At 32.2% G+C, this 19,787-nt stretch overlaps 3 protein-coding genes and 1 non-coding gene across 5 annotated transcripts in view; 2 read left to right on the top strand and 2 right to left on the bottom strand.

The window, feature by feature from the left end:
* The first annotated feature begins 964 nt into the window (after positions 1–964).
* Positions 965–3,050, top strand: LOC126772080 (serine protease inhibitor swm-1-like). The gene is made up of 4 exons (XM_050492251.1): positions 965–1,077; positions 1,522–1,719; positions 2,003–2,209; positions 2,869–3,050. The coding sequence occupies exons 2-4, from the start codon at positions 1,539–1,541 to the stop codon at positions 3,048–3,050; spliced, it is 570 nt and encodes a 189-aa protein (XP_050348208.1). The 5' UTR covers positions 965–1,077; positions 1,522–1,538.
* Positions 3,051–3,883: 833 nt separating this feature from the next.
* Positions 3,884–3,955, bottom strand: Trnad-guc (transfer RNA aspartic acid (anticodon GUC)). Its single transcript has one exon. It is a non-coding gene; the product is annotated as a tRNA-Asp (tRNA).
* A 371-nt stretch (positions 3,956–4,326) lies between these two features.
* LOC126771755 (N6-adenosine-methyltransferase non-catalytic subunit) lies at positions 4,327–9,606 on the top strand. The gene is made up of 6 exons (XM_050491837.1): positions 4,327–4,486; positions 4,622–4,786; positions 5,053–5,253; positions 6,018–6,174; positions 8,148–8,457; positions 8,987–9,606. Exons 1-6 carry the CDS (start codon positions 4,421–4,423, stop codon positions 9,231–9,233), a joined length of 1,146 nt encoding a protein of 381 aa, XP_050347794.1. The 5' UTR covers positions 4,327–4,420; the 3' UTR covers positions 9,234–9,606.
* A 5,848-nt stretch (positions 9,607–15,454) lies between these two features.
* LOC126771751 (phosphatidylinositol 3,4,5-trisphosphate 3-phosphatase and dual-specificity protein phosphatase PTEN) overlaps positions 15,455–19,787 on the bottom strand; it is a 48,261-nt gene continuing 43,928 nt past the window's right edge. The window contains exons 8-9 of one of the 2 annotated variants that reach the window (XM_050491832.1): positions 18,108–18,168; positions 15,455–16,491 (exon numbers count right to left, since the gene is read on the bottom strand). In XM_050491832.1, the coding sequence (XP_050347789.1) occupies positions 16,488–16,491; positions 18,108–18,168 (65 nt within the window). In that variant the 3' untranslated portion in view covers positions 15,455–16,487. The remainder of the gene's footprint in view (positions 16,492–18,107; positions 18,169–19,787) is intronic. The other variant, XM_050491833.1, reaches the window with a different exon arrangement.

Here is a 19,787-nt window from a genome sequence, read left to right as displayed (position 1 = left end):
GCTTGTTCCGTGAAATCGCAAAACAATGGTGTAATTGTTCGATGATCGCATCCAGGCGCACGTCTAGAGCGTTCAATACACACGGGCAGTATTTTGTAGGGCTTCTAAAATAAGTATCCTTATATTTTTCAATGACTTATAATAAGTTACTTATACGTTTATATAGTAGAATGAACGAAGATTGTACCTACTAAGACACCTGTCTTAGTTTCTCGTCTTTCTTGTACAAAGCCCTACCACCAATAAAAATCCACCAAAGAAACAGTAAATATAGTTTTAAAGGCCCTTTCTCTAACGTTTGTACATTTTTTTTTATAAAATTTCAAAGTAAAAACAAATTTAAACGCGGACATTTCTTCAACTAGCAGCAAGCATGGTTACGTCGCGAATAAAGCGCTCCATTATACTAATGCGATTTTCCGATACACAAAATATGTCATTTTAGTAAGAACCGAGGGACAGACAGCATGAACATGACAACGTTCGTATATTTAAGTTTTGTTCTTTGTAACGTTGTTATCGGAAATATTGATAGTGAGTAAATAATTTTCTAATATATGTATTATAGGTGTCACAATTTTTTTCTATAAAAAGCATTGACAGGCAATTTTGTTATATTTTTTCATGATTTTATATATCGATAAATTGATATTGTTTTTTTTCCCTGGTTAGGTTTTTGTGATTGCAGTTGCTAACAATTAAAATGGCTTATCATTTCATTTAAATAAGCCGTATAAGTCTTCATGATGTTTATTTTATTGTTAGAAATATTTACACATTTAATATTTTTATTTCACACAGATAAAATAGGAATGCAACAAAATATAGACGGAAAATCAAAAATTAACATAACGTTACAAAAAATGGAACGGAGTTACACAGATAATATAACTTATGATTGCTCTCGAAATGAGGTTTTCAAACTCTGCGAATCTTGTAACAAGTCTTGTGAAAATATCACAAATGTATGTACAGAACCATGCGGTGGATGCTTTTGTGATAGAAATTTTACAAAAAACAAATATAACCAATGTAACAAATACGAAGAATGTTCTCCATTAAAAAGAAATGATTTGCGTGAGTATATGTACATTTATTTAACAAGTTCCAATTATACTAAAATAAAAAAATAAACATTTTATATTAAACAAAGCAAAATAAATAATCTAATTCTAAATATAAAATAATAATAAACTTTTACGTTTTAGATTAATGAATCTTAAATCAATAAAATACGACGTTAACTTTACATTAAATATGAATTTAGTTTTGAGTTTTTTAACTGTATGTTATTTTTCCTTACTATTTGTATAAATATCAGTAAATAAGAAATATAAAACTAAGTACATATCATTTTTATCTTAACTCCATTTGTATGGAAGTCTTTTGCAGATACACGTTACACACAACTTTGGTATATTATTTGGAAAATACGCTCGCAAAAAAAAACTAGAAAGAACTTGATATCCTAATTTCATGTAAAATTAAACGAGATAAAAGAAAAAATATTTCATATTTCAGTTGTAACGGAACTTCCAATGCCATATCAATTATCATGTGGTGTCCACCAGGTGTACAGCTCTTGCAGGAGATGTGATAACACTTGCTCAGACCCGAACCCACCATGTAATAGCAGCTGTATCGCCGGTTGCTTCTGTGACGAGGGCTATTTGAAAGCACCAGATGGTCGATGCATCTTGCTAAAGGATTGTCCTCAAGGTCTAATATGTATTTCGACAATAATATACTAAGTATACAATATAATATACTATTTGTATACAGATATATATACATTTAGCTATACCTATTTTACACTTTATTCGGATTTCAACTCATCAGCCAACTTTAACTGATCGTGATCACGACAGGTAAAACGTTACCGAAATTGTTGTGCGCAAAATTTTCAAAATATTTTATTTGATACACCACGTATTCCAGAATACTTAAATTATAATATACTAACTATTATTGTAAATAAAAAAAAATTGTATTTCTTTCATAGCTGAAATAACAATGGGCAGCAATGAGCCATCCATAGACGAATGCCTGCCCGATGAAGTGTTCGTTTGGTGTGGCTGGTGTGAGGGGAGCTGTTCAGAGCCTGAACCGCAATGCTCAGAGACTACTTGTACACAAGGGTGTCTGTGTCGGCCTCCGCTATTACGTCATCACACTGGCCTGTGTGTTGAACAAAAGGATTGTCTTCCTCGTACGTATTTATCACAAAGTTTAATTTGGCTGCACACTTTGGTAAGTGTGGATCTGAAACTAAATTTTAAAAGCAACTGATTGAGCTAAATCTTTGATGCTGGTGATATATTGTCATCAGGATACAAGCAATTAAGTGGAATAGTGGTGTATTATAAATATATCTCTTAGTCAATTTTTTTTTATAATTCATACATAATATAGCAGAGTTATTACTGGTTACTGGCCTAGGTACTCAATTAAATAGAACGATTTTATGATTGGCATTAGAGCGTTCGTACGTAAGTATGTACCGTTTGCAAATTTTAACGGAATTTCTAAAATAAATCATACGGTTTTTATATTTTCCAAAAATGTTCTGTTTTATCAAAAGTTTTATTTTCCACTAATACATCAAGTGTCAAGCGTTCAAATATTTATTTAGTAAGGTACAACCATTTCATGTTGTAGTACTTTGTTTTTCCATAATTTCTGTGACGAGATAAAAACATAAAATATACTCTGGATATAAAATATAGCGATGAATTGTTTCATTAAATGGGTTTTCACGTGATGCGTCAAATTATGTGCCATTTTTTAATAAATTGTTTATGTCGAATTAGCCAGTTATAAAGTACCTCTTATTTTAAGATACAATATCAATTATTTTATTCTTCACAGAAAAATGTCCCGATTCGAACGAGGAGTACACCTGTCATTACGGTTGTGAAGCGAAGTGTAGCGCGCACTCATGCACGCGCCCTCGCGGCTGTCAGCTCGGTTGCCACTGTAAGCGCGGCTTGCTTAGAAATGAAAAAGGCAAATGCGTACCAGCCAATGAATGCTCGGAACAAAATAAATAACCATATTTTATTGAATAAAGCTTTTATATTAATTTTATTCAAATAATTATATTGTTTTATTAGCTTAGTGAGTGTGCCCTGCGGTTTCGCCTGTGTTAGAGTTAGATTATACTACTTATACCTGATTCATTGAATACATTTTAACGTGATGGTAGCATTGATGGCTACTGTTCTGCTCCTAAACAGTAGCGTAATGCTATTTTGCACATGAGCGTTCCTTCACTATTTTTTAACAACAGGAACGAACCGTTTGAGCGCTTTCTAGGATCTCGTTTCAAGCCATATTACTACCGCACTACTTCGGTAATACTACACAAAATATTATATATATATTATATATACTAATTCTATGTAACATCTTTCAATAAAAAATATTATTCAAATCGAACATGGGTCCTGAGATTGGTATGTTCAATCCTGTCCATCCATCCAATCCAAAATGTAAGAAAATTTAATATCGATTGGTTGCATCTCGCTATTCTGTTTCTTGTACGGCAAATAAGTTATGTATCCTTTGCTAACCCTTAGACAAATAAAAACGTAGGTCCCTTCTCATATAAGTAGGTCCTTACTTCTTAATTCTCTAGCTATTTAATGTAAAAAAAGCTTAATAAAGTAACTGTAATTTTATTTAACACAGCAATTTTTTTGTTCCAACGAATTAAAAAACAATATTGTGTGGTTGCAGGAACTTTAGTTAAATGTAGAGAGAGCGAAGTCCCACTTTTCACATAAATAGTTAGTAAAATTATTTAGCACTTTCTTAATGTGTATGCATAAAAAATATTGAAAAATAAATATATTTACGAAGTATGTAAAAAAAAAAAAGATAACTCCACGGCGGGGAATCGAACCCCGGTCTCCCGCGTGACAGGCGGGGATACTTACCACTATACTACCGAGGATGATGTTGAAAGTGTGAAAAAAATCAATCACATGCTTAACTTGGTATATATTTTTTAATTTAAACATTAATAATTATACTATAGACATCAAAATAATAGTAAGTACATTATACTTCATTTTTAAAGGATTACTTTTTGTTCTATTCTACATATATTTCTAGTCTTTATAATTTCACCTGTATTATCTTGAGTTCAGAATTATTTCTTAGTTCAAAAGTTATTATGATTTAATAAATTAAAAAAACGAAAGGATCTCGATGCATACTATTTGCCTACTTACTTCTTGACATTTATTTATTTAATGAAAGATGTGTAACAAATTATAGAGTCGGTATGTGGTATGCCATAGTGTCACATTCTTAAATTGCTGTCACGACTTGTCAACCTACAAATGCAAGGACGCTTTAATCACATAACAAAATATAGCTCAGCTTCTATGTGTACAATAATAATTGTGCCGTTAAAATGAGTGAAAAATTAAAAGAACTCCGCGAAAGATCTCAAAAACGAAAAAAGTTATTGGCCCAAACGGTAAATACGTCACTTAAACACAATTTTAAGATAACGCCAACTGTGTTTTGTATATTTTTATTACAACTAAACACTGTAATTTATGAATCATAAGGTAAGTATTTCATCTGCTTTTTTATAAAATATATATTACAGTTAGGTGTATCAAGCGTCAGCGAACTTCGACAAGCTTTAGGAGCATCTTTAGATGTCCTGCCAAAGAAGCAAGCTACTACAGAATTCAGTCCAGATGGAAATGATAAGCCGGTGCAAAAAGAACCTGATAGCCTTGTCTATACGGATTCCTCTACGTTTTTGAAGGTTGGTTCCACAAAAATCGAGTTTATAAATCACCATAAAAGAATAAAAATATTCGTTAAAAACTTTTAAAACTATATTAACGCGAGTTATATATGCTAGTAGTACACATGAATATCAGATTTTGTTTGCTTTTTTTTAAAAAAAAGAACCGGCGACACAGCTGTCATAATTTTAAACACACATTTTCTGTTATTAGAAATAAAATAAAGTATAGAATATAATTTTTTTTAGATAACAAGACCTACTATAGAAATATAATGTTACAGGGCACACAGTCATCAAATCCACACAATGATTATTGCCAGCACTTTGTTGACACAGGACAGCGGCCACAGAATTTTATCCGAGATGTAGGCTTAGCGGATAGGTTTGAGGAGTATCCCAAACTAAGAGAACTAATAAAATTGAAAGATGAATTGATAGCGAGAACTGCAACACCTCCTATGTACTTAAAATGTGACCTTAAAGTAAGTTAAAAAATATATAAAAGTATAGCAAGGGTTCCCTAATTATAATTATCACACTTGTAAATTGGTAGAAAAGAGTAACTACTGAGTTTTATGCTGGTTCAAGCTTTAACTTTAGTTTGATACTGCAATATGATGATTTAAAAGTGCTTTAATGAACCTGCTTGAGTAAAGAATATTTTAATTTTAATGGACTCATATTAAGAAAATTAAAATTGTGAATTAAAACCGATGAATTTTTACCTCTGGCAGGACTTTGTGCAGGCCTGTCTGGGTGAGTACTCACTCACCAGTTACTTTAATATAATGTTAGTATTGCTACGCTCTGATTTGATTGGTGAATGAACTGGTGAACATGCAGGCACAGGGTACACAACATCTTAGAGCCCATGTGTGACAATGTCAAATTTGTTTATATGTTCTACGGTGTTAATGTTTATAGGCAAAGTGTTTCTTACCGTCACACTACACATTGCCCATTTATCAACCTGCCCGACTAAAGGAAATTAAAAATAAAATATTTTAGAACATGATAGTGGAATAACTTAAAATGTGGGCAATACAGTACATCTGAGATAAATGAGACATCTTTGTATCTTATATGTTTCACAAGAAGTTTTATTAAATTTATACTATTAAATAATAATGTGCTTTGTTCATGGGAAAAAATTTCAAAGTTTCAGGCAATTTCCAAGTGTCCATTACATAAAAATGAAATTCATTTTGTTATTTTTCTTTTCTAAATGACATATTCCATATTTCAGACCTTCGACCTCAAGTCAATGGGTAGCAAGTTTGACGTGGTTCTGGTGGAGCCCCCCCTGGGCGCCGGTTGGCGCTGGCGGGACGTGCTGGCGTTGGAACTGCATCACATCGCACAGCCAAGATCTTTTGTTTTCCTATGGTGTGGAAGCTCAGAAGGTAATTATATAAGTATATACATAATATAAAAAATTTCACTCGCTTAAAACCACGAAAAAGTGCAAAGCAATGTAACTCACATAAGTCTGATGAGACTAACATTTTCTATAGATTTTTTTTAACGTTGCGCCTGCCCTGTTTATTAATTGTCTAAATTAACTTCCTTTGTTATAATACAAATTAGTGTACTGTTAAGATCTTAAATATTATCTATGGTATTATTTATGGATTCGTGGACATATGGCGTTTTGAACATTGGCTAAACTGTAATCGGAACTTTGAAAGTAAAACTAATGTGAATATAAATAAATAAGTAGAATAGTGTTTTATTATAATTAAATATTAGGTCCTTACATATGAAATTGGCGTTTTGTACGGGAGGAATATAAAGTCAATTTTTTTTTGTAAAATATATTTAATTAATCAAAGTATGCACCGTTATCTATGCACTTTTGCCATCTCATAGGTAGTTCATTGGTTCCTTTACTAAAAAACCATGGGGGCAAGAATCAATAAACTCTTTGAAAGTGGTTTGGCCTGCCGCATTGGAATTCAATTTTTTTCCTGGTAAGAAGCTGTCCAAATTCCGCAAAAAATGGTAATCTGTTGGAGCAAGGTCCGGGGAGTACGGAGGATGTCGCAGACATCCCAATTCTAGCTCATCTAACTTAGTGGTTGTTTGTTGTGAAGTGTGTGGTCTTCCGTTGTCATGAAGCAGCAGTGGCCTAGAGCGATTGACCAATCTTGGTTGTTTAGCAGCTAGTTCTTCCTTCATGGTTTGCAGTTGCTGACAATAGATATCTGCCGTAATCGTTTGGTCAGATTTTAGAAAACTGTAGTGAACGACACCGGCGCTAGTCCACCAAACACTAACAAGTAACTTTTTCTGAGTCAATTTTCGTTTAGGGCAGGTTTTGGCTGGGTCTCCAGGGTTCAGCCATTGCGACGAGCGCTTCCGATTATCGTACAGAATCCACTTTTCATCACAAGTAATGATTCGATTTAAAATCCCTTCATTATTGTGTCGGTTGAGCAAAGTAACACAGCAGTCGACGCGTGTTTGCAAGTTCGATTCACTCAATTAATGAGGTACCCATCGTTCAAGTTTTTTTACTTTTCTGATTTGCTTTAAGTGGATTAATATATTTTTATCACTTACTCCGAAGCCTGCAGCTATCTCTGAAGTGCTTTGTGATGGATCCGCTTTCTGAGAGGATGAGATCAAAGTGGTCAGTAAGACAAAACGCTAATTTCATATGTAAGGACCTATTATATATTTTTATTTTATTTATTTTTACTTGTAATCAACAGCGTTACAGAAATGTTTGTACAGTTATTACTCATTACTAAAGTAAGGCAGCATAGGATAACAATTTTATAATACAAAGCTTAGAAAAAATAAAAATAAAGACATATTAATCGTAAACGATATACCAGAGCTATTAGCAAATCGCGTGCAATATGTAAATCTAAAAAATGGGCTATAGCTGTTGACTTCTTTATGAAGTACTGTTTTATTGACATAATTACGATAATTTATGTCTTAGATCGTTTCTATTGTTTTCTCTCCTCCTCTATCTCCTCGTCCGGCGGAGACGCGTAGTTTTTTTATGAGTTTGAAGTTACGTGCAACGGAAAGTAATTTTGCGTTCACGTGTGCGATTATTTTGTTTTATAATCTTTTTCGAAAAATTGCCGTTATACTTGGCGTGAAGCTGCGCAAGCGCTTTTTATACTTTATATTGAAGCAAGGCATAAAACTGGCCACTTACGCAATCAATGTACTATGAAAATTTGAACCTTATTGCTTAGTCTTGATACCATTTCAGTATTGTTTGTTTCTTGTATATTACTTTACTATTAATACAATTATTATTTTACGTAATTCAGATACCGTTTTCTTTAACGCAGTCTCCGTCCATGTTTTTTTGTTAACAATAACAATATATGATAGCTTGTTTAATTCAAACCAGGTCTTGATATGGGCAGAGAGTGTTTAAAAAAGTGGGGATTCCGTCGCTGTGAAGACATCTGTTGGATAAAGACTAACATCAAGAACCCTGGACACTCGAAGAACCTCGAACACAATGCAGTGTTCCAGAGGACCAAGGAACATTGTCTGATGGGAATCAAAGGGACAGTGAGAAGATCAGTGGACGGTGACTTCATACACGCCAATGTCGACATCGATTTGATTATATCGGAGGATCCTGAATTTGGGAGCACGGAGAAACCAATCGAGATATTTCATATCATGGAGCACTTTTGTTTAGGACGGAGAAGGTAAATGATATATTTGTAATATATAAATAAATTACACACACAAGGTTAATAGTGATAAATTATTGATTTGCATTAATAATTTTCAAATATCTGTTATAGAATAGAATAGAATATGATTCATTGTACACCAAAAGACAGAATTTACAGAATTTTAAACACAAACATAAAAAAAAACCGAATACTATTTATGTACAAAACGGTCTTATCGCTAAAAGAGTGATCTCCTACAGACAACCTTTGGGTGAAGGACATGAAATAAGTAAAGCTAATCTATCTTTTAGTATGTGTCTGAACGCTTTAGTCCAATATACTAGCCAACATAGTTTGTATGCTCGGAAAGCTTGAAACGGTTTATGTTAAGAGTTTTTAATACTCTATAATATATACATTATTATTTTATGGATGCTATATAATCATTAAATAAACCACCAGAATGGAAATTTGAGGGTCACCTTGTCTGGTTGATATTAATTTTATTATAAGAGTTGTTTATGAACTGTGTAAACTAAATACATTAAATCTATTTCAGAGTACATCTCTTTGGTCGCGATTCCACCATCCGTCCAGGCTGGGTGACCATTGGACATGAACTCACCAACTCAAACTTCAATGCTGAACTGTATGCTTCATACTTCACTGAGGGTCGAGAAACGACAGGTTGCACAGAGAGGATAGAGGCCTTGAGACCCAAAAGCCCTCCGAATACCAGTAAAGGTTCGAGGCCCAGAGGGCGTGGTGGGTTTAGAGGCAGAGGTCGAGGAAGAGGCGCCATTTAGCAGTCCCATACGTTCCTTACCAATCGCTTGAACTTAGACTTTGATTGTGGTACGATAGGCTTAAGCAGTGAAATTAATATCTTTTATTTTTATATAAATAATATCTATGACTGTTTGCCGAATTTTATATATTAATTGTAAATTGCTAACTACTTTGTTTAATGTTAAAATATTTGTGAATTGTTACTTTTTAATAGAAAAACAATAAAAGTATATTGTAATATACACATTATCAACTGCAAAGTACATTTTTGACGACTATTAAAATATGAAATATTATAATCCAATTAAATTATCTATGGTTAAAATGATATATGGCCGTAGACCGTTACACTGTATACCAACTCAAGATATCTGTATAATTGAATATTTTTAAATATTAAAATATATATTTTATACAGTTCTTTATTTACTGCTCTCATCCAATGAACAATGAATTTTGTTTATGATAGTATACAATATAAATTCTAACCGAAGATTCCGGTTTCAAGACAGGGCGTCCATCACTGTCTTAATTTGTTTCTTATAATTCATCTCATATGTCATCTCTCTTGAGGGTGAAAAACATGTTGAGAAAGTTACACAGATAAGTATAGATAAGCTCCAAATAATACAGGGGGTATTTTGGTCTATTGTCTTTGTTTATACACCTATATAAAGTATTAATCGTCACTGAGGTAACTGACATAGGCTTTGCTCACGCGCACCCTTCAGGCGGACTGTCAATATTTCTTCTTAATTTATGAAAGATATCGAGATGAGATCATAGACAAATTTTTTTAGTGCTTTTTATAGTTTTGACATACATCATTAGAAGGAGAGTTCTTTGCAGCAGCGGGGCATTTATAGACTTACTTTCTCAAACTTTTCAATTTAGAACGCCCGGATAAGGACATCGACCGGCATCTTCCGACTCGTTCTTCTTCCGCCTCCACCCTTCTCTCTAGTTGTTATAATGCATTGAGGACATACCTATTATTACATCTACTTTTGTAGACTGTACAATCCAAGCCTTTGAAAACATGAACTACTAGTTTCCGCTCCGTATGAATTGGGGGGGGGGGGGTGTAGGTACAGTACAGTAACAGCCTGTTAATGTCCCACTGCTGGGCTAAGGCCTCCTCTCCCTTTTGAGGACATGGTTTGGAGCTTATTCCACCATGCTGCTTCAATGTGGGTTGGTAGAATACACATGTGGCAGAATTTCAATGAAATCACTCATGCAGGTTATCTCACGATGTTTTCCTTCACCGTCAAGCACGAGATGAATTATAAACACAAATTAAGCACATGACAATTCAGTGGTGGTTGCCCGGGTTTGAACCCACAATCATCGGTTAAGATTCACGCGTTCTAACCACTAGGCCATCTCGACTTGTAGTGCGGTGTAGGTACGCTATGTCAGTATCGTAATGAACTGTCGAGTAGAAGACGTGAGAAAACACACTTACGCATTTATAGTATTAGTTAGGATTTCTCTGTTGTTATTTAACGATATATTTTTAAGCTGTGGACGTAGCAGGAATGGCATAAAATAAAACTCAAAAGTATATACATCAATATATTTTATTTTACATAGGTTGTCTTTAAATCAACTCGACTATTCTGAAGTTCATCAAAATATAAAAAAGACAAAACAAAAATATGTCATATGAGATCTTTTACTTACTATGATAAGAAAAAATTTACATATTTTATTTAATTATTGTGGAACTAAGAATTTCTTACGATTCATAAAAAAAAACGTTATTATAATTTCTGTTGAGGGAACTCTATCGATCCGACAATGTTTAATGATGTACAAATACAGTCAATGGATTATTTTATACTTTTTGCGTTATTTATGTTTGCGTTACTATTTTTTTTAACTACAACAGTCACAGATAAAAAAGTATACAGCCTTAGCTCGTCTGTTATCTGCCATAGGATCAATAAAGTCCCCTCGCACGGTATTCTGAATCCAATTGACACAACTCCACTGATCCTATCGTAACGCCGCACATGTCAAGTCTTATATTACATAATTCATTTTGTTATCATTATACAAGGCATATTTTTCACTCGGCGTCGCGATCGCAATGTTATGTACACACGATCAATAGTAAAAAATATAATTTTAATAAAAATCACTCATTTCGATAACGAATTTACGAGTTCTATTTCGTTTGAATTATTCAATATATTAGGCATAAGACGGTGTACACACACTGCGGTTGCGGCGTGCTGCGACCTTTAAGTATAATCGTCATAAGATCACATTTTTTTATAAGGCAAACAACAATCTTTAAAGCTAAACCTTTTATGAAGAGGGATAGGATATTAGCGAGTAACCGATAACGAATATATTTTCGTGCAAAATAATAGTCAACACTAATCTGGAATGGGACGTTTAATACTAAACGTTGCGATACGAAATTTCGTTAAGAAATCATTCAGATGATGTCACTTAATTAAAAACCTGTCCGATACGGAACCAACTAATAAATACTAAATTTGTACTTGATGATATAAACGCGTATAGAAATCCGGACGCAAGTATTTTATTCCGCTAACAATCAACGCATCAATTAAGCGTAAATCTAAGACGTCAAGATGCGCTGGTACCTTTTTGAAAGTCAAAGCAATACAATAAAGAATTAAATTACTAACTAATTAATGAGAAACATGTTATAAAATCATGATACTTAATTTAAAAAAGAAAGTTAAACAATTTCATTTCAACTTGGAAGCATTCGTGTGACTGAGACAGCCTTAGCCCAAAATTCCTTATTTTATAAAACCTATACGAAACATTCGGGGTTACGTATTAAATAAACAAACAGAGCTTGTAACGTTTAAAACTCTTTCCCGAATTACCAGTAACATGACGTTATAATAAAATAAATTTTCAAAATTCGAATAAAGAATTTTAAATTTAGAACTCACTCTATTGTTTAAAACTGACCCCCGAAATTTTTTTTAATTGTTAATTTTGTAAAACCTACTACCATTTAGATGATTCTATGACGTTCTTAAACTAACTTAGAACCTAGCCTATCTAACTTTTCTTATCGTAGACCTTCACACAAACCTTTCATAGAATTTTATTACTCCTGGCAACATGTGCATTTTGTAATCTGTGACTTATTCCGAAAACTTGATGCTTTAAACATTTAATTTTTTACCGTTGTCAAATGTTCTTATTTCCGATTACAAAATAACATTTTTTTATTTTTTAAGTAAAATAAAAAATCCCTTTATCATATCTTCAAACATATAACGAATCGTGAATTATAAAAAAAATAAAAAACACAAGATTAGTTGTATTGTTTTTAAATATAAATGGGATTTCAAATATAATTATTTAGTCAAGAGTAATAAATTTTCTGATTGCCTTAACATAAATAGTCAAAATACAGTTTAGTTTCTTTATTTTTTTATCTTAATTTAAAATCAAGCACATTGTGTGTACCTTAAAAAATATTAAAAAGTTGACGTGTTAAAGATATAAATTCGTAATAAAAAATACAAAAAAAATACATTCACTAGCCATCATTACAAGCTGAAGAGGGGTTTATGAAAAACGAATTATTTATTTTGATTTAATATTTTGGATAACCATTTAATTTCAACATTCGCCTTACTTATTTCCAAACAGTACTGAACACATTATTAGTCTTATCTTAACGTACCTAAAACGTCATAGAAACCAACTAAAAACGATTTTAAAAGCCAAACTATGGGCCCGCCATTTTGAAACATAACCTCAAATTTGTAACTGGTATGTCACATTTAACTTATAGTACAGAAAAAAACAGATCTGAGTAACACTAATGTATTAATAACAATATTTACAAAATCGTATTTATTTTCGCCGACTGTTCCTATTATTTTTTCACAATCATTGATTTAATACTATTACATTCTTATTTTTAAATTTATAAAAAAAAAATTAAGTCCTGTTAACTTTAGGGTGGTATTTATTCTTTAGTAAAACTATTTTGGTGGGTCTATTAAAGATAAATTATAATTCTATCCAAATTTTAAGGGAAAATGTGTTGCAAAAACGTTCAAACCGATTTTGATCCTGTGATGTTTACAATTACTGTAGTGAGGTACAGTTCATTATGAAATACATACAATATAATAGCAGTCGCCTAATAATTGCTATTGCATCCATACAGATGAGAACTATTTTTAAATGCATTTTAAAACTCCAATTTGTAATTGCGAATAAATATCCTGCGATAACTGGCTGCTAAGATCGAATTTTATGAGAAAATGAAATGCGAACACACAATTTAAAAAATTAAAATCTTCTAAAACGTTCAAAATTAAATGAACATAACACATTAAAATTATATATTTCAAATATTTTACTTACTTTTCGAATCTAATTAAATTTATTTAAAAAAATACAAAATTATAGGAGCTAGGGGTCTTTTAAGATAATTTTCTAATTCATTTTTATTATAAAATATTATAAATATCAGGTCGATTGAATAATCAAAAAACAGATTGTTAAGGCGATACCATAAAGCCCAGCCCATAAAGTTTATTGCCATATACTTATTTATTAATTTAAATTTGTTTTGTTAAATTTATACAAAAGAAACTGTTTGTATCATTGAATAATTTCATCACTTTATTAATATTTCTTACAGTGACAATGTTTATGGGATTTGTTTATTTTGAGAGACACACTTTGTAAGCGATGTTTTACGTAAAGTTCGTATCCTGGCAATATTAAGGATTCATGCGTCAGAGGTCGCACACGACAGATTGATTAATTTTATATTATTATATATATTTTTTGGTATTAAGAGAAGAAACTATAGTTTAGGAGAATTATACTTCATTTTTAATATATGATCTTAACAGGCCACTGTAAAACAATTGTACGATATTTAAGAATAAAAACGAAACGAATAAAATTTGCTAAAAAAAAATTACCTAATTTAATTTCTATGTTTTGTTGATAAGGGCTGCCAAAACCCGAATTTCTGTGTACAAAATTTTCAATATTTTTCGAATACAATTTCTTACTTATTTAAAAATAGGGGTGGTGTCGTTTAACTTTTTTAATATATGTATCAGGTAAATTCAGCATTTAACGTAAAACCAGGCGTACTATCATCATAGTTTTCTCTATGTAAAAACTGACAGCCCTAAATCTGTTTACGTTTTATATTAATTGGAATTCTTCATTTGAAGAGAGTATGAGAAATATTCTATTTCATGAGAATTCGTACAAATGTTAATAAAACTTAAATTTTAAGGAAGAAACGTAAACAATCTTTTATACCTGATATACTTACGTGCTGTTTTTTTTTGTTAACGATATAACAAACTTATTGATGTAAAAAAAAAAAAAAATTTTTTTCGATTATTTTGTTCACATTTCATAGAACATTTTATAGAAATTAATGTAATAGAAAATGAATAATGTTTGGGTAATATATTGAATTATAAATTAGGCAACTCTTTAAAATGGACAATATGCTCAAACTAGGTACTTGGATTGGATCTTTGGATAGAATTCATTTAATTTCATAAAGCTGAAAGGGGGAAATTGAAAAAAGGCGCTAACAGTTTGGTAATTTCACTTATTAACTTGTGTACCTGGGAACTTTTTGCCGCGATAATAAAAAAATTATATTTAATAATTATTTGAGCCTAATATTTCAAATAATAAATTATTTTCTAGCTTTTTTCGTGTAACAAATTTATTCATTGAAACAAACAGTTTGTTACAAATTTAATATATATGTATATAATGTTATGTATAACAAAAATATTCCCAAAGTACACAATGACGTAGCCTAAAAAGATGGCAGTTGTTGAGATCTTCGAATCTATACAATATTACTGTCCTACTCGGAACTAAGTCAAACTAATTTGGACCATGTATTCAATGCATTAATAACAAATAAACCGTATTACTTAAGCGATAAAGTATAAAATCGTATTACAAGACTTCGATATATTGTTACTTTAGTTGAAATTAGTGCATCGACAGGTCTATGGTGGGATTATCTGCCTCGCCGAACGGCATTGTATTTCACTATAAAATAGTTATAAAAAAAATATAATGAAATTATGCAATACAAAAATCATTAGATATAGGAGATATTTCCTATGAAATACGAAAAACACTAAGGATTTATTTTCTTGGTTAATTATTGTATGAAGTATTTTGTACTGTAATTGTAGCTTATAATATATCCAGTGTAAGTTGACACTTGTAAAAGATTATAAAAGATTTTGTTTTTTTTTTTTATTTATTACGTGAAGGATGCAATAATGAAGGAGCACCACAGACAATTGGTTCCATATTTCTTTTAACACAGACTGAAAGATTACAATCAAAATTTATTTTTATTATAAAAAAGTGTTGTTATAAATGTAGGCCATACCTTATATTGATTTTATGAAAAATTTAACTTGACACGCTAACATTTCATTCTCCTGTATAATTTTCAAATGTATTTTACATAAAAATAATATTAAAAGTCAAATAAACTCTGAATACCTACGTAAGTGAACGACATCAAAGTCGTTTCGACACTGGCCTTTATTAACTAAAAATAGTAATAAATAACGGAACAATGTTTTTAAATTAATATTCGATATTTAAATTTCAAATTGCGAAAAATAAATAACAGTAAGTAGGGATTTAAAAAAAAACCAAGTTGATTTTTTATGGGAAGAGATTGAGATTGATTTGAAACTGAATTTTAAAAACTTTGTCCCCCATAGAATCTAAATGTAACCAAAGATGCAACGGCTTGCTAAATAAAAAAAAATTCGTAATCAATTTAATAATAAATCAATGTACTCAATCAGTCATAAGAATTACGTTTGATAAGATAAGAGCATTGTGACCACATTTAACTTTTGGGTACCGACAGAAGAAAAAACGGCCACACTTCAATGTATGATCATTACACGGTACTGTGGTCTCTACGCCCGCACTCGCGCAACAGCCCGGGCAATAAAAACGTTCAGCACACGATATTATCACATCGGTTCGGAGCCCGAACGTTCCAGAATCCGTGACGACGGCACAGCCCGTACAATTACTTATAAACACATCGTAAACACACATAGAACACTAATCGTTTAGCAATGTCACTACGGTAAAGGCTCCAAACGAAATTAGTCTTTACGGCACCGAGATAGAGTTCGAGCCTTTGCCGTACGGCGGAGGGTAAGCGGTAATGTATAGGTGCGGAGGTCACTGATCCCACGTGCCACCCTCACAAGTACGTGGATTCACCTGAAAAATGTAAGAATCCCATATAAGCTATCGGAACGATAACATATGCCACATTTTTGTTAATCGATCTTGAACTTTTTGACCTTTCGAGAGATACCTTTCTATTAATATTCAAAAAAGTAAAATTTTACTCTAGATCCAAAAAGTTCAATAATCATTAACGAGTTAATATCAATTTCTAAACGCCTCTGGATAGCACAAAAAATAAAAGCAAAAAAGATAAAATTAAAAAAAGGCGTTCAAAAATTGTGTGGCATGTGTGATGCGTTCAGGGTTGTGCGAAGCGAGTGAGGAATGAATGATTGTTACGGTGTACGAAAACATTGCAACATATTTGTGACACCCTAATTCAAACGAAAAAAAAAGATTATTTGAAATTAGAATATTTGCGTCAATTTATTTTTAAATATTTATTTTGTGGTTGAAATCTATAATGGGTGTCACGAATAATGTTATAAATAAAATTAAAAAAAAAAACCTTTACACAAAACACATTCCACAAGGACATTAGCGTGACCTGTTTACAGAAATACAAACACACAATCGGTCACAAAACTTGGACAGAATATTTGATCCAACATTATTATAGCATAAAATTATTTGCAATAAGTCGGTGCCAATGTTCGGTCCAAGATTTTTAAGCATGCACATTATTATAAGCGTAATATCAACACCTAAAGGAGAGGCGTCACAAAAGTTTGGAAACATTAATATTAGGCCCGTTATTCACCAAACTGAACATGTTTTATATAAAATGACCAATATTATAAATCGCTATTCCCACATCTCTACTCTTGGGTGGATATCTCTTCTCCTTTTCGTTCATTGGTGGATAACACGCGTTATACGTTTGGAATTTTACTATTAACGAAGAATTAATTAAAACAAATGGGTCGAGTGATTACGAACAGGAATAAGCGGTGACGGAAAACAATCGAAACGTACGTAACTTATTATAAGCGGTTTTGAAAACGGCGATTTTTTATGATCGATGAACATTCTAGAAAACATAAAATAAAAAATAAAAAACGCCATTTACAAAACAGTTTTAAATAGCACGATTATATTTTTAGTTCATAAGGGCAAGCCGGGGTGTAGTATTGTTACGTGCTTTGAACGAGTTTATTCACAAAGAAAAAAAATCCAAAATACTCTATAGACTTTCCTATATGATCATTAGCGTTTGACGTGCGGTACAGTCGACAAAACAAACACGACATTATAATATTTAATTAAAGCGAAAACATTAATTTACGATATCAAACACTGTATGATCAAAAGAAAGGCTCATTCAGGCCACTTCGATTAATAACACTTTATCTAATTGTAAATTCTATCGTGTGAGTAATTTGAGATAGGTCAATGAGAATAAAGCTGAAACCAATAGAGGTAGAGCCACTCGTAATAATATCAATGTGCTTAAAAATTAAAAACATCTCTACCTCAAAAATTCTCTGCTCACCCACCTCAATGGATCTCACCGATGAACAAAAATTTTGAGAATTATTTAAAAAAAAAAAGACCACACCCAAATATTTAAATATAGAACGAGTGTTATAGAATATTACAGCGTGAATGAGCGAGTCTCGAGCACAAGGACGGCGGCGTATATTTACGTGTGCGCGTTGTTGTCGGGCGACAGCGGGCGGTAGCGGCCCACGCGCTCGCACGCCGCCCCTGCGGGCACACGCGCGCTCAGTACTACGTCTCGCACACATGACCTCCCTAACCACTTATCTTATCTAAATTTACTGGTGGTAGGGCTTTGTGCAAGCTCGTCTGGGTAGGGACCACCCACTCATCAGATATTCTACCGCATAACAGCAGTACTTGATATTGTCGTGTTCCGGTTTGAAGGATGAGTGAGCCAGTGTAATTGCAGGCACGAGGGACATAAAATCTTAGTTCCCAAGGTTGGTGGCGCATTGGCTATGTAAGCGATGGTTGACATTTCTTACGATGCCAATGTCTAAGGGCGTTTGGTGACCACTTACTATCAGGTGGCCCATATGCCCGTCCGCCTTCCTAGTCTATAAAAAAAAAATCTATCGGACTACTTATGTCATTTTTGACATGTCACAGTGACCATGCATCGTTCTAATAGGAGCCATCGTTTGTAAAGTCACTTTGACACGAGACAGTGGCGTCGCCTCGTCCAAAGAAAACATATAAGGTTTGTAATGTTAAATAGACTATTTATGTATTAGCTAAAATTAAAGTATTTTCAAATAAGAATGTATTGTCTTCCTTATAGCCAACACCAAAGCGACACCGCGACATTGGAAATGCAATGCCATCGATGATATTTTAATTATTCTATGTGTGTATAATTGCCAATTTTTTTATTAGTTTTATCAATCAGCTCACCGTGATAAATACATGGCGTCACATGTATAATGTAATTAAATATTTTAATTGTTTATATATAAATTTCTTACAATGTAACTTTTAAAATTATTCCAGGCTGTATTATCTGCTCCGCTTTTATTAATTATAGAGAAATGTAAACGTCTCATTCAAGACATTCGAACAAAACAATCTAATATTCTGCCTGTCTGTATTTTATCGTACACGTAACCAATCTTTTATTTTTATAAAAAATAAACTTGTAACAATTGAAAATTCGTTATCGGTTTGAGATCATAATTTAAAAATATCTTTACTCGCCTCCAATATTTTCGGTAGGAAAAAAAAAGTTCTATACCAGTGTTGCCACACGTATCAATATATACAAAAACTATTTTCATCATATTTTATCGCATCGAAAATTCTTAAAAAAGAAAATTATAACAATCATAAACAAAACATCAAATATACAACTACATACATCGCAAAGATACGAATCATTCAACACATAACCCGATTATTAAAATATACGTGTGACATATAATTTTAAAGCTCGTATAAAATATACATCCTATTCGAGCGTTCCTTTTCGATACATACATTTATATGGCGACACTTTATTTCACTAACAACACCGGATGATTTTCGAGCTTATATAATATGTAGCTGGCTGGAAAACATCGCTGTGTAGCGATAAGAACGCCAGAGCAGTAGCTGATTAGGCTGCATCCCTCTTTTATGTAATTTTTTAATATTTGCGGCGTAAAATAAAGTATATTCTATCTATATATATAATATTATGCGCTTTTTATTCTGCACGGTGTTGTTAATTAAACAAAGTAGAAGTATTATTTATAATTGAATTATTTATTCTAATCCATTTCACTCGCCACAAACACTGTCTAGATCTCAGAGAGTGGTATAAAAATGGTATGTATGGTTCATATCCA

This window comes from Nymphalis io, chromosome 11 (genome assembly GCF_905147045.1).
Source record: "Nymphalis io chromosome 11, ilAglIoxx1.1, whole genome shotgun sequence".
In the NCBI taxonomy this organism is placed as follows: domain Eukaryota; kingdom Metazoa; phylum Arthropoda; class Insecta; order Lepidoptera; family Nymphalidae; genus Nymphalis; species Nymphalis io.
This window is presented reverse-complemented; position numbering and strand designations above follow the sequence as displayed.